Source organism: Pongo abelii, chromosome 4, assembly GCF_028885655.2.
Source record: "Pongo abelii isolate AG06213 chromosome 4, NHGRI_mPonAbe1-v2.0_pri, whole genome shotgun sequence".
In the NCBI taxonomy this organism is placed as follows: Eukaryota; Metazoa; Chordata; class Mammalia; order Primates; family Hominidae; genus Pongo; species Pongo abelii.
In genome coordinates, this window is record NC_071989.2 from 141,253,643 (window position 1) to 141,268,560 (window position 14,918).

General features: G+C 38.5%; 1 protein-coding gene across 5 annotated transcripts in view; it reads right to left on the reverse strand.

Moving 5' to 3' along the window:
• Window positions 1-14,918, reverse strand: part of AFF4 (ALF transcription elongation factor 4) — an 88,527-nt gene that overhangs the window by 7,139 nt on the left and 66,470 nt on the right. For all 5 annotated transcript variants that reach the window (XM_003776661.4, XM_054556504.2, XM_063724263.1 and 2 more), the window contains 10 exons: window positions 13,715-14,632; window positions 10,459-10,547; window positions 9,592-9,832; window positions 6,528-6,622; window positions 5,544-5,607; window positions 5,293-5,429; window positions 4,968-5,039; window positions 3,785-3,878; window positions 2,545-2,588; window positions 820-1,040 (listed from right to left, as the gene is read on the reverse strand). In XM_003776661.4, coding sequence (XP_003776709.1) covers window positions 820-1,040; window positions 2,545-2,588; window positions 3,785-3,878; window positions 4,968-5,039; window positions 5,293-5,429; window positions 5,544-5,607; window positions 6,528-6,622; window positions 9,592-9,832; window positions 10,459-10,547; window positions 13,715-14,632 — 1,975 coding nt within the window. The remainder of the gene's footprint in view (window positions 1-819; window positions 1,041-2,544; window positions 2,589-3,784; window positions 3,879-4,967; window positions 5,040-5,292; window positions 5,430-5,543; window positions 5,608-6,527; window positions 6,623-9,591; window positions 9,833-10,458; window positions 10,548-13,714; window positions 14,633-14,918) is intronic.

Sequence of the window (14,918 nt, forward strand, 5' to 3'; positions counted from 1 at the left end):
AAAGCCTCAAACAACCTAATTTTAAAGAATGTTAAGAATTCTGGCCGGACGTGGTGGCTCACACTTGTAATCCCAGCATTTTGAGAGGCTGAGGCGGGCAGATCACGAGGTCAGCAGTTCAAGACCAGCCTGGTCCACATGGTGAAACCCCATCTCTACTAAAAATACAAAAATTAGCTGGGCGTGGTGGCAGGCACTTGTAATCTCAGCTACTCAGGAAGCTGAGGCAGGAGAATCGCTTGAAACCGGAAGGTGGAAGCTGCAGTGAGTCGAGATCGTGCCACTGTGCTCCAGCCTGGGCAACAAAAGCGAAACTCCATCTCAAAAAAAAAAAAAAAAAAAAAAAAAATTCTATTCATTTCCTGGTCTCCTTTATTTCACAGGTTTCTTCCAATATACCTAAAAATCCAGTATGAGCATGCTTTCTTATACATTAACCTTCTCAGATGTACAGATGTTTGGATGTAATCTTATGTCTACTGCTAAATTTACTGTTAACCATCCTATGGTAGGACATATATTTTATTACTTTTATGGTATGAGCTGCATTTAATGTGCCAGAATATAGGCACATATGTCTTAGACCAAGAACTATTTTCAGTTTAGTTTTGTCACCAGAATCATGAGAGGTATCTTTTGACCAAATTCAGTTTCATTTATTGTTTAACTGCTAAGCAATGAAGACTATTAACAAACAGATTATCATTAACTCTAAAGTAAATAATAAAACTAAATACAGACTAAATACTTACTTAACTAAATTATAAAAGTTCCTTCTAACAATTCCATCCCTTGAAGTTTATCCAGAAACCTACCTACCTTTTTGCTCTTTGGAAAGCTGTTCAGCTTGGTCCCAAATTTCGGTGGCATAGAGGAAGTTGGATGTGACCTGAACATAGCTGGCTGCCATCTGGTGGATCTTCTGTGGAATGGTCACTGAAGAACCACTTGCAGAAGCACTACTGGCCCCAGATGAATAATTTCCTGAATTGCCTGGTGACAGCTTTGGAGAAACAGGGGAAGGCATCCCCACAGCTTTGCTACACAACAGAAATAGGAAGCTTGTTCATATGGACATGGTGAGCATTATAAAATCAAGTACTACTAGCTCTTTCTACATGAAAGCATTTAAAATGTAAAGATTCTCTTAAACTAGATGGGTTTGCAGAGAACTACAATTTCTTCTAAATAAGTACTATAATCTTGTAATTCATAATCTTGTTATCTTAGAATCTGTACCTTTTGTTTTAATGAATGACAACAAAACAAGAGATGGACAATAACTGAAGAAGTCATGCACCTTGTTACAGTTCAAAGACTTAAAAGCCAGATCCCCTCACTCTCTGCTCAACACTTTCCATCTATTCGGGCATATAATTACATATTTTTTATACTGTTTTGTAGAAAGTTTGGTGGAATTCACATTTAACCTAAAAAACTGTGGTAGAAGATGGGAACATCTTTTATTGAACTCCATAATTTCTGACACTTTCCTAGTTTAACCAAATTACTCAGAGCTGACAAAGAGATACAGCTCTCTCAAGCAACTGTAATCACCCCAAGCTTTCTGCCAATTAAATATTTCTTAGAAAACATACATGTTGAAATCTGGCAGGTTCATTTCAGGAGTACTAAAATTTGTGAAATGTTCAAGACTATGATCACACACTAAAAGAAAGGAAAAATCAAAAGTTGGGGTAAAAATAAACTTGTGTATACATATATACATATTTTGGAGACACTCATGCTCTGTCACCCAAGCTGGAGTGCAGTGGCGCGATCTCGACTTACTGCAACCTCCGCACCTCCCTGGTTCCAGTGATTCTCCTGCCTCAGCCTCCAGAGTAGCTAGGATTACAGGCGTGCATGACACCACACCCGGCTAATTTTTGTATTTTTAGTACAGATGGGGTTTCACCATGTTGGCCAGCCTGGTCTTGAACTCCTGACCTTGTGATCTGCCTGCCTTGGCCTCTCAAAGTGCTGGGATTACAGGCGTGAGCCACCATGCCCGGCTTGTTTGTATTTTTATCTGCACTTTTAACATTATAAACTTATGTAAGAAAATACATACAGGACAAAGAATGTCAATTCTTATAATAATTGAACAGATACAATTTAAAAGGTTCCATGGTGTTTTTCATCCTTTGGGAGATAGGTGGGATGAAAGTGACGTGGAGATGGAGGAGAAATCACAATCATGTCACTGTTACTAAATTCTGGCAGTGCCAAGATCTGACTAAAGATAAGCCTGCTGTGATAAGTCCAAGTAACTATGGAAATCAAACTGTGAAAAGGGTTGAGTGCTAGTAAAAACTCAGATTTCTTAACAGGTGAAATGTCTCATATCTAATCTTTATGATTATGTTCATTTATATTTTCAATTCATAAAAAATAGAGAAAAATTGTAACTTCTAAAAATATTTTATCAGAGACGGTTTTACTTATTTAAAAAGTAGTCATCTTTCCGTTTTTGGAAATTGGACCATCCTCATTTCACTTTTATTGCCACAATAATATTTTACATAATAAAATTTTACCTACCTTCCCAAGCCAGGCGATGGTGCTTGAGAATTATTATAAGAATTCTGTGGAAAAAGTAAAATGTACTTAACAACAACAAAAACCACCACTACTTTATAAAGTTCTAAATATATTTAAAAGCACTGGGCAAGAGCTGATCGTGAGCAGTTTTAAATATTTAAGACACCAAAATACACGTGTGTGTGTGTGTGTGTGTGTGTGTGTAAAAGTAGAAAAGAAATAAATTATTAGGTGAGAGCTGGGTGTTCTGGAAGACTTCACAGAAGAGGCAAGGAAAGAATGAGTAACACATGGATAAAGGGAAGGGGGATACATCCCAGCTACTCCCAGCTACCTGGGAGTAGCTGCAGTGAGCCATGATCGTTTTTTTAAAAAACTCCCTCTTAAAAAAGGGGTGGGTGGGTAGGTGGGTGGGGAAAGGGGAGAGATGAATCATACTATGCACAAAGGCTGCAGAAAAGACAATGTATGTGCCCCATGCAGTTTGCCTAAAGCAGAGGTTTAGACAAGGAACAAGAGAGAGACCCCTTGGGGCCAGGGTAAGGAGTTTAAACTTGACCCAGCAGGCAACTACTGAAGGGTTCCAAGTCATAATCAGAGGCAGATTTTAGGAGGATTTATGTGGTGCTGGCCTGAAGAAACATAGGAAAATCTTTTAGGAAACTAAGATAGTAGTCAGAAAAGGATGGCATGAAAACAAAAGACTTTTTGTTTTTTTGTTTTTGAGACAGAGTCTCTCTCTGTCACCAGGCTGAGTGCAGTGGCATGACCTCGGCTCACTGCAGCCTCTGCCTCCAGGGTTCAAGCGATTCTCCTGCCTCAGCCTCCCAAGTAGCTGGGACTACAGGCGTGTGGCACCACGCCTGGCTAATTTTTGTATATTTAGTAGAGATGGGGTTTCACCATGTTGGCCAAGATGGTCTCAATCTCTTGACCTCATGACCTGCCTGCCTCGGCCTCCCAAAGTGCTGAGATTACAGGCATGAGCCACTGAACCCGGCCAAAAACAAAAGATCATTTAAAAAGTAAATACAGCTGCTGCACATGGCTATAAGAGTTCTACAATCAGATACACGTAGATTAAAAAACTCGAAGGAACCTCAAACTTATTTGAAAGGTCCCAAACAGTAGCTCCTCCCCTGGTGTGTTTTGCATAAACATGAGGGCAGTTCTCAGATGGGGATGGGAGACTAGAAATTCTGTCTCCTAGGAAACGGACCTTGTGCTTTCGCATACTTACCTTCAGGTGCTCTGTCAGTGTCTTTGAGTACTTCAGAGCATTTTCCTTCTTCAGTTTGAAAAGCCTCAGGTACAGCAAAGACTCGCATCGCAGGCTAGCCAATGGAAAAGGGCAGCTTATTTACCAGGACAGCAAACTCTGGCCAGATTTGCACAGACAGACTTTGCATTGTGCAGGAGACTGGCTCATGTGACCATGGCATAGGCCACAACATTAACCGTTAGGCAAAACCAACAGATGTGTTCTTATTGTGGTACACATCCTAGGGAGGGGAAGATGGCTAAGAAGCCTAGGACTAGCCTCTCATTATTTGCTGACATTCCAAAATCCAAACCTTATCCATAGGACACCAACATGTCATGAAGTTTTAAAAATTACGAAGGGGTAGAATTTCCAAACCAAAGTGTAAACAATCTAAAATTAAAAAACAAAAACTAGGAAACTCAACTGCAAATATTACAAACCACAACATAGCTTACAAAGACCATGCAGGATCATCCCTGCCTATCTCTCCAGTCACACCCACTTCTCGCTGGTCTTCTTTTAGTTCCTTGAAAGTTTCCCATTCCTTTTCACCATCCAGCCCTTGTACATGTTGTTCCCTCTAAATAGAGTAGGTCTCCCTACCCTCTACTGTTACAGTTACATATACTTTTCTTTCAAAATACTTAATTCATATGGACTTGTATGATGATTTGATTTCTGTCTTCTCACACTAGACTATACTCCATGATGAATAGGGCTATGTTAGTTTTCTTCTCAGCTGCATTCCCAGTGTTAAACAGTGCCAGGTAAAGTAAAGACCTATAACAATCCAACTGATAATATCTCACTGGGATGAAGCAAACAAGTCACATCCTTTATTCTGAACAAACTAGATGCTTGCTCCCTAAGGAAAAGTATATGCGAATGGAGAGAGCGGGTACCAAAGGAAGAGTGTGGAAAAGTGATTATTCAAGACCATGGAGGTTTCTACTATCAGTCTCACAAAGCCAAGGCTTTCATCAAGAGGGAAATGGATCAGAGACTGACAACAACTCAAACCTTTCAGTAGGAATTTTGAGTTACTTCCTGCTTGACCCATCAGGAACAGATTTAAGACAGGATCACAGAAGTCTGATTCAAGGAAAACATTCAGAAGAGCACACACAGCACTATTCATTATAGAACACAGAAAACTCACCAAAGTACTGTGAGTCGTTTATCTGCAGCTGTAGCATCTGGTGCCAAGTAATTCTTTAGCTTCATAGTGTATCTGTTGAGTTACAATAACAAACAAATGACAAACAGAATACTTCACCTTGATCTTATAATTTCACTTGTCCTCAAAACATTAGAATTTCAAACCTAAATAAAAGCAAAAATACTCATTGAAGTATCTACTTCTGCTTTATCCAAGGACATTAAAGGATTATACACCCTCTTCAGTTTACTATATATCAGCCCCTTCCTTGATGGACCAGAGAAATAATGTTATTGCCAATGATCTGCCAAGTTTTTCCACTTACTTGATGAGATCCACCGTCTCTGAATACATAGGGAATGGGGATTTGGATTCCTGAGCATTCTTCTCTAATGCATTCCCACATTCAATGAAAGATACCACAGCATCAAGATAGTATACAGCTTTCTCAAACCTATCAGACTGAAGAAAGGAGAATGCAAGTAATGAGTAATTGATCTGTTATGGCTACAAACATCAGAGATTACTTAAGTTAATTTGATTAAATACGTAAGTATAAGGAGAATATTTACATACCAATGCATCTGCATTGTGCTTTAGCTTTTTTGCTTCTTGCAAATAATGGTCTGCTGAATAATTTCTGCAAGATAAATTTTCATTATAAATAGAATAGTAAATATTTTCATAATACTAGTTCATTTCAGTATGTAGTATCCCCCTCAGTTTTGATGTCCTCAAGCAAAGAAAATGAGCTATTACTAAGTATTTGTTTCAGTATTTTCTGACAAATGTTTATATTAGGTTAAAAGCATAAGTTGTTTTGACGAACTCATGGCAAATCTAATTAGGAAAATAGAAATCAAGCTCCCTAGTATCAAATACTAAGTTACTCAAGTTGATTGTAAGATTAAGCATAAATAAAATGTGAGTAGGAGAAATTATCTTTTATTAAAATAGAGGAAAAAACAATATTGCTCTTCCTCATTTAAGAAACCCTCCACTTTAACAGTGATATCAGCAGTAGTAAGATTCTTCTACTGGAAGGCAGATCATTCACATCCCTCATGGGAGTCATGGAGTTAAGTTAAAGGAGCAGTACTTGGACTAGTGGGTACTTTTCAAATTGAAACCTGAATATTCTGCAGATCATACATAAGTATACATCCTTCTGATCAACGATAGATTTTTTTTTTTTTTGAGACGGAGTCTCGCTCTGTCGCCCAGGCGGGAGTACAGTGGCGCAATCTCGGCTCACTGCAACCTCTGCCTCCCGGGTTCAAGCAGTTCTCCTGCCTCAGCCTCCTGAATAGCTGCGATTACAAGTATGCACCACCACGCCCAGCTAATTTTTGTATTTTTAGTACAGACAGGGTTTCTCCATGTTGGTCAGGCTGGTCTCAAACTCCTGACCTCATGATCTGCCTGCCTGGGCCTCCAAAAGAGCTGGGATTACAAGCGTGAGTCACCACGCCCAGCCAATGATAGAAATTAAAATGAGTTCCTTATATGCTGACTGGAATCATTTCTTAAATACAGATACAAAAAATCATATTATCTCACCTGTCATCAAAGACAAGCTTTGTTCTCCGAGGCTTAGAAGAATCAAGAGTTGGCGCAGATGGAGGACAGTTAGAGGAGCTACTTGGAGCCTTTTCCTGACCAAAAAAATATACAACTACAATGAAAACTGTAAGGAGATTAAAAATGAAACTAATAGCATTTCTTCAGCCACTGGTAAAAAAGGAAACAAAATTTCATTGCCTTTCGTAATGAATTTCCTTGTTACAAAACTTTTATAAACTTCATAATGTAAACTTTAAAAAAAAAAAAAGCGTCCATTTTATATAACTGAAATATTCATTCTAATATTTATATAAGGGTCTACTACATGCCAGGCTGTGGCCTAGGCAGTTGTTAAAACATAAGGAAGACAAAAGCCTAGTATGAAAATGGCAGCACTACTTACGGCAAAATTTATTGGTAGTTACTGGTCAACGAAAACAGCAATAATATTAATAGCATCTAATATTTATTATGTGCTTACTACTTACCAGGCACTAAGTTAACTAAGTACTTGGCATTATTGTTAATCCTTTAACAAACCTATGAAATAAGTACTACTATTAAGATAAAATGAGAAAGCAGTCTCAAGGAGGTTGAGTAACTTGCCTAAGTTCAAACAGGTTTTAAGCGGCATTCCTGGAATTTGAGTTTTAAATTCAGAATTGCCAGACTTCAAAAGCCTAGTTAACTCTCTTAAACTTTACTCTGCCTCTCATCCACGTCTTTTTTTTATTTTAAGAGATGGGAGTCTTGCTATGTTGCCCAGGTTGATCTTAAACTCCTAGGCTCAAGTGATCCTCCCACCTCAGCCTCCTGAGTAGCCAGGACCATGGGCATGTACTACTGCACCTGGCTATATGTCTTATTCTGCCTCCTATCAATATAGCCCTTTGCGAAAGAGCTATGACTCTCAACTGCCTTCCATGCAGCCCTGTCTTTAATAAAACGAATATACATTTTTCCATAATAAAACACCATAAACAAGTGGAATATATTCCAGGAATGTATGGATGTTTCAACATTAGAAAACTCAATAATATATAATTTTACTTTACCTAACAATTTACCCAATATAAAATTTTTTATATTTATATAAAAAATATAAAAATTTTAAATATATAATTATATTTTGAAGTGGCTTTCTGAATATTATGTTGTACTGTAACATTACTAGGATAGCTTTTCCTCTGTTTTATTTATTGAGAAAGGGTCTCACTCTGTTGCCTAGGCTGGAGTGCAGTGGTGCAATCATGGTTCACTGTGGCTTCAACCTCCTGGGCTCAAGCGATCCTCCAGACAGCCTCCCAAAGTGTTGGAATTACAGGCTGTGAGCCACCATGCCTGGCCCCCTCTATGTTTTATAAATAGACCCATAAGGACCTACATTCAGATTTGCTTTTCAGAGGATTTCTGAAAATAAGTTTCCAAATATTTAAACACAGTTTTCTTATATAAAAACTATGTGCAATGTTGGTTTTCCAGATCTAATTTTTTCTTTAGTTGATAGAATAAAAAATAGCATATTTCCTAACTAAATTAGATTGTTCTCTAATAAACTCAAATGTCACTGCCTAACTTGGAAATTGTCAAGACTAACAAATATTAACGTCAATAACTGTTAAGTGCCAAGAGCTATTGAAATCAAAGTGGTAAGGCCCTATTCTATATTTTGTTGAAAACAACGGAGTACCAAATGACTACATTTGATCCAACAAATATTTCCTCATTACCCAGCAAGTTAAGCACCGGATAAAACACAAAATAAGACACAAATCCCTGCTTTCAAGAAGCTGACGAACTTCTTGAAGAAACTCCCTTCTTATGTGTGATAGAAGCATACACAGTGATTTTTATCTATGAGATAGCAGAATCCAAATGAGCAGGAAAGCTCACTTATTTAAAAGCAAATAAATAAATTAATTAATTAAATAAAATAAAATAATAATAAAAAAAGCAATAGCAGGTTTCAAGAAGCAAGCACAGAGGCCTCAAATCCTACAGTTAAAGGATGGGAAATGGAGAAAAACCATCAGCAGGCAGATGGAGAACTGGAGCAATAAAGCAGGCCAATATAAGAGTCAAGGTCCTAAGCACCTTGTGCTAACACTAAATTACTACAGAAGGAGGTTGTTCGGCTAGAGAAAAAGCTTTCTGTGCATTTTGAGAATTTCTTAATTAAAATAATCTCAATTTAAAAAATTTTAATTTTACCACAGTTAATAAATATAATAGCTTTAAGGAGTCTTATTTTTCAACTCTCAAACCTTTGCTTACTAAGTAATAGGTATTTTCTGATTTGAGTAAATTTGCTCCTGATCAGAACAGTTTAGAAAGCAAACAACCCGGTAAACAAATTGAGGGTGAGTGACTATTAAAGTACAGCCTTGAAAAAGCTCCTTTGATCCAAATCTCCAACTATAAAAATGAAGAATATTCCCCTACATTGTGAGTATCCTAGGAATAATAATTAGAAATAATTTCAGTGCTAACTTAGCTAAAGATTTCTTTTTCTATTTCATGAATCAAAGCCAAATGATTGCTTTGTCACTTTACATAATATAACTTGTTTGTAAAGTATAATTCTGAGAAACTCAAAGCCTATTTCAAACAATACACAAGAACTCAATCTTAGCAACTAGAACCACTTAGTTCTTATTTTAAAAACTTCCATAACCAATTTTTCCAATTACTGGTTTCTATCTTTTTTTTTTTTTTAATTCTAAAGTTCTTTTACAGACAGGGTCTCACCACGTTGCCCAGGCTGGACTCAAATTCCTCAAATGATCCTTCCATCTTAGCCTCCCAAATAGCTGGGACTACAGGTATGAGCTACCATACCCAGGGGTTTTTATTTCAGTATGTATGTGACCAGCTGACTTACTGCCTTCACAGTCTTATATCACTGTATTAATTTATCAGGATTATTACATATAGAGGGTAAAAGGCATAGGCCTATATATTTACTGAGATGTTACAATAATTTCAAAGCACAGTGTCACCCTGGAAAAGTCACATGGCAAGTTGAGTGATTTTCAAAAGCCCCAGGCCCCCAGCACTTTACCTTAACCTCCTTGGAGCTACTGGAAGTCTTCCCTTCGGTCTTCTTCTGCTTTGATGTGGAGGAACTGTTTTTGCTACTGCCACTCGTCTCCTTGTTGCTGTTACTGCTTGACTTTAAAGAAGAAGACTGACTAATAGTCCTCTTCCGAGAGCCATGCTCTGTTTTTGGATCTTTTGAAGGAACAGGCCCAGCAGGAGAAGGCAACAAATCCTTTTCTTTTGCAGCACTCTGCTTAGACGACCTGCCAAATCAAACGAATGCCTTCATTTCTCCACACAGTAATACAGGGGTAATTGATTTTCCCATTTCTGTTTGTCTGCTTTCAAGACAAATCTGTTTTTTTCCCATTTGATTACTAGGACACATGATTTCTATAAAACAAAACAAGACTGTAAATTCCACGAAGGTAGGCATCTTCTCTGTTTTTATTCCTGTGGTTGTATATCCAGGGCCAAAAACTGACCTACCACTCAGTAGTACTCAATAAATATTGGCTGAATGATTGAACAAATTGATGAATGGTGAATGAAGAGATTACCACTTTTAAGTTGGCAAGCAGTCTCTTGGAAATTACAGATAAGTTTGCCATCTAACCAGAAAGTGGCATAGCTTTACTTTAATTCTCCCCCTATACTCACCCCTACCCCAATAAAAAATGAGGATAGGAAGAACTAATTAAATGTTAAATGTTTTTCATCCCTATTAGCTAAAAGCAAAAGCTCCCACTATTTGGCATATGTTATGTGTGTGCATTTATATAACACTTGCTTACTAAAAGGAACACTCAAAGCATGTTAGAAAGTACCCACTATCAAATGATATACATATATTAATAACACTAGTATGCAACATGTTTTGGGAACATACTCTCTGTTGCTGGATGGCTTATGGCCTGCTGAATTCTTGTCCTCCGTTTTGGGTTTCTTGCTCTCACTGGCTCGGTTATCATCTTCATTCTAGATGAAAAACAGAAACCGTAGTCTGATTTTTATTCAACTAACTTCAGCTTCCAGCACTAGCTACCCACAAAGAGTTTATCCATGATTAGGCATCAGAAAGAAGATAAAAGAGAAGTACAATAATTCATTTAAATAATATTCAAAAAGATGAGGTTTTAAGGCTGAGGTCTCCTATTTTAGATACACAGAACCCAAAGACTGAAACACATTTCCTACAGTCTCTAAGATGGCATCTTTTCAATGTAATGATTTGGGAGGTGGTATCTGTGAAATTATAATTAAGATATAATTTACATAACATAAAATTCACTCTTTAGAAGTGCCCAATTCCATAACATTTGGTATATTCAGAGTTGTACAACCATCACCACAATGAAATTTTATTATTTATTTTTGAGACAGAGTCTCGTTCTGTCGCCCAGGCTGGAGTGCAGTGGCACAATCTCAGCTCACTGTAACCTCTACCTCCTGGGTTCAAGAAATTCTTCTGCCTCAGCCTCCCAGCTAATTTTTTGTATTTTTAGTAGAGACAGGGTTTCACCGTGTTAGCCAGGATGGTCTCAATCTCCTGACCTCATGATCCACCCGCCTTGGCCTCCCAAAGTGCTGGGATTACAGGTGTGAGCCACCGCACCCGGCTTAATGAATTTTAAAATATTTTCATTATCCTGAAAACACACTCTATACCCATTAGTAGTCACTCCCCATCTCCTCCTCCCCCAGACACTGGCAATCACATTTCATCTTTATAGATTTGCCTATTCTAGACATTTCAGGAAAATGGATCATTCAGTAGATGTGGCCTTTGTGGCTCCTTTCATTTAGTGTAACATTTTTAAGGTTCATCCATGTTGCGCAGCATGGATCAGTACTGCATTCTCATTTATGGCTGAACAGTATTCACTGCATAGAATTTATTCATTTCATTTAGTCATTCATCAGGTAATGGCCATTTGGGTTGTCTCCACTTTTTGGCTAATATGAATAATGCTACTATGAACATTCAAGTACAAGTTTTTGTGTGGACATGTTTTCATTTCTCTTGGATATATACCTAGCAGTACAACTGCAGACCAAAAGGTAACTCTATGTTTAACTTTTTCAGTAACTACAAAACTATGTTCCAAAGCAGTGGTATCATTTCCATTCTCATCGGCACCGTGTCAAAGTTCCAACTTTTTCACAACTTTGCCAACATTTTTTATGGTCCATACTTTTGATCATAGCACAGCCTAGTGACTCAAAAAACTTTCTGATGGAAAACACAAGTGGTGGGCCCATCCATTGCCAATGTTACTTTTCTAAGTGAATCTAAGTTTTCCTTTTGCTTCAAATATCAGGGCACGAGAATGCAAATATTCTACCATAACAAAAGAATCTGTTCCCCTATACAAACGAATAAAGACAGACAAATGAAAACATGAGAAAAAGAAATCTACATCCTTCATTACCCTTAACTGGGTCTTCTCTTAGTACTACCTGCTTTATCTCCAGGTACTGCCCTTGACACTTCATATTTTAAATGTTTGAATACCTTATAAAAGGGCCAGGTGTGGTGGCTGACACCTGTAATGTCAGTGCTTTGGGAGGACTGCTTAATTCCAGGAGTTTGAGACCAGTTTGGGCAATATAGCAAGACACCATCTCTATAAAAAATTAGCCAGGTGTGGGGTCCCATGCCTGTAGTCCTAGCTACTTGGGAGGCGGAGGAGGGAGAATCACTTGAACCTGGGAGTTTGAGGTTGCAGTGAGCTATGAATGCCATGGCACTCCAGCCTAGGTGACAGAGTAAGACCCTGTCTCTAAAAGTAAGAAAAATAAAATAAAATCTTACAAAAAAAGTAATACTTTTAAAGCACAACCATTTTTTAAAATTCCATAAAAAACATCCTAGTTTCCTAAAGAGCAGAGTCTATCATACACAAGCTCTTATTCCACATAATTCTATGAATTAAATCCCACAGCCAAGTCCAGCGATCTGAGGCTGTGGGCTACAGGGGCCAGCAGCCCTAAACAGCTTACTAGTTGAGCAAAACATCTCTATACTATGATAATGGAAACTCATTAGGTATAGTATGGAGAGTAGTAAGCTTTGGTTTTCCAAAAATTTAAATAATGTGGACAATTTCAATTTTTAAAGATTCAAAAAAGAAGTATTATTCTAATTTGTCTGAATATATATCGTCTGCACATGGCACTGTGGTTTTATGAAAAGGAGAAAGGAAAATATCTCACTCCATTTTAAGAAAGTGCTCTACTCTCCCTGTAGTCTATGTGATTCTCAGGTCAACTGGAGTGGCGTTTGTGTTCTAAGTTTACTTGGTAAGGCCATTCTGGTACCTATCTGTTCACTTACTCAAGCTTAACTTCTGGTCTTTCACAATCATACACATGTATCGGAGGAAATTATAGTATTCTTTGATATAGACTACTTAAAACTTTACATTCTCCTGAAAATTCCTCACTAGAGCTGAAAAGGTAAGGCTGTTTTTCCCACAGAGTCTCTATATATGTAATGATTCAGATCTCTTCATTGCATGATTATTATCCCTCCAATCATAGACATGTGTGAGTTTTCACATTTCCTCAGTCTAAGAAAAGCAGATCTTAAATGTACAAATTTTGCCTCTATATCCAAAATTATCTTGGAAGTATTTAGAGATGACAGCTGGCTATGAGCCAGCAATATTTTTAGTTCTGACCTTTGTTAAGGAAAATAAGCTGGGGCATAGAGGTGCATAGCAGATGAGTTATTTAAAGTGTGACTTGGTTTGGGTGTACGACATAAGAGAACGGTAGGGATTATAACAATCCGGGGAGTACATATCCAAACTAAAAACACCTAAAACCAAAATGTTGAGAATGTTGCAAATGCCTGTTTGCAAGTTGCTGCTCTCTAACCTCTACACTGGCCAGCACATGCTGAAAAGCACTGACTCATTTCTTATTTCATTAGCAACTATTCTGCTTTACTGAAGGACACAGGCAGAAGCACAGAAATCCTCAGGAGACTGTTCCACATGTAGCCTCGCCTGGGCCTTGGGTTTACCCACTATTTTCCTTCACAGCTTATGACCCACCTTGTTACTCTGTGGCTTACTGAGATTTCCACCACATTTCAGATTCTGATGTTTCAAAACAAACAACAAAAACCCTTCACAAACCTTATGCTTCCTCTTGCCTTTGTTGGAAACTTTCTCTGAGGCTTGTTTCTGAGCCTCTCTCGTGTGCTTTTCTGGCACATTTTTCTTTTCCCCCTTGGGCGGCTCTGTTTCTTTGTAAGGCTTTCCTGGTATTCTAGTCAAAAGATTCAGGTCAATCTTCACAATAAGTGGGTACCTGTCATCAGGCTCACTGAGGGGTGAAAGAAGTTCCTTCTCTTCCATAGGAGAGAACATTCGTTGCCGAAAAAAGCTATCTTCTTCCTCCACTGAGGAGGGTTTAACAGGAGTCCTATTGCTCTCGGGGTACTTAGGAGTTTGTGAGGAAGGAGGAAGGCTCTCGCTTTCATCTGAATCCGAGGATGAGGTATCTGTTTCTATGATTTCCCTTGATTTCTGGGAAGATTTACTTGTTGACTTATATTTCTTTTTCTCTGCTGTAGGTCGAGGGGAAGACTTAGACTCCTTCTTTATATTGGGTTTCCTTGAGCCTTTGGTGGCTGCTTTGTGTCTGCTGGAGGGCATGCTGCTAGCCAAGTCTACAGGGGTTTCACTTTCTATCTTCAGGCCTCCACGAGGCTCTTCAGCAGCTGCCTTCTCAGCCTTTTTGGGTTGTTTTTTGCCTACAGTTCTTCTCTGTGTTGTGCTGTCACTCTGCGCAGGAGATTTCTGCCTCCCACGCCCACTTTCTGATCCCTTTTGGATGGTTTTGGAGTCTCGTCCAGGAGTAGCAGAACTCGTTTCTTTAGGTCCACTTGTGTCAGTGTAACTATTCCCAGTGCCCTGCTCTCGGCCTTCCTTTTTGTAGCCTTGAGATGATGGGATGTTACTGTCCACTGAAGAAGCGGGTGACACTTTATGTGGGTTCACTTTATTCAGCCAATTATCAAGTTGCCATTTGTTTGTTGGTGGGGGTTCAGGCTGAAAAACAGAGAAATATGTATGCTTTTTTCGATACTGAAGCGTTCTCCCTCCTTTACAACCTCAAAGAAGAGGAAAAACCACAATGCCTAATGCAACAAAAGCAAATGGTTCTCTATGAACCAAAGCAAAGGGCTGAGTATTGACTATTAGCTGTTATCATCTGAATAAGAAGATAAGCGGCCAGGCACAGTGGCTCACACCTGTAATCCCAGCGCTTTGGGAGGCTGAGGTGGGCGGATCATGAGATCAGGAGTTTGAGACCAGTCTGACCAACATGGTGAAA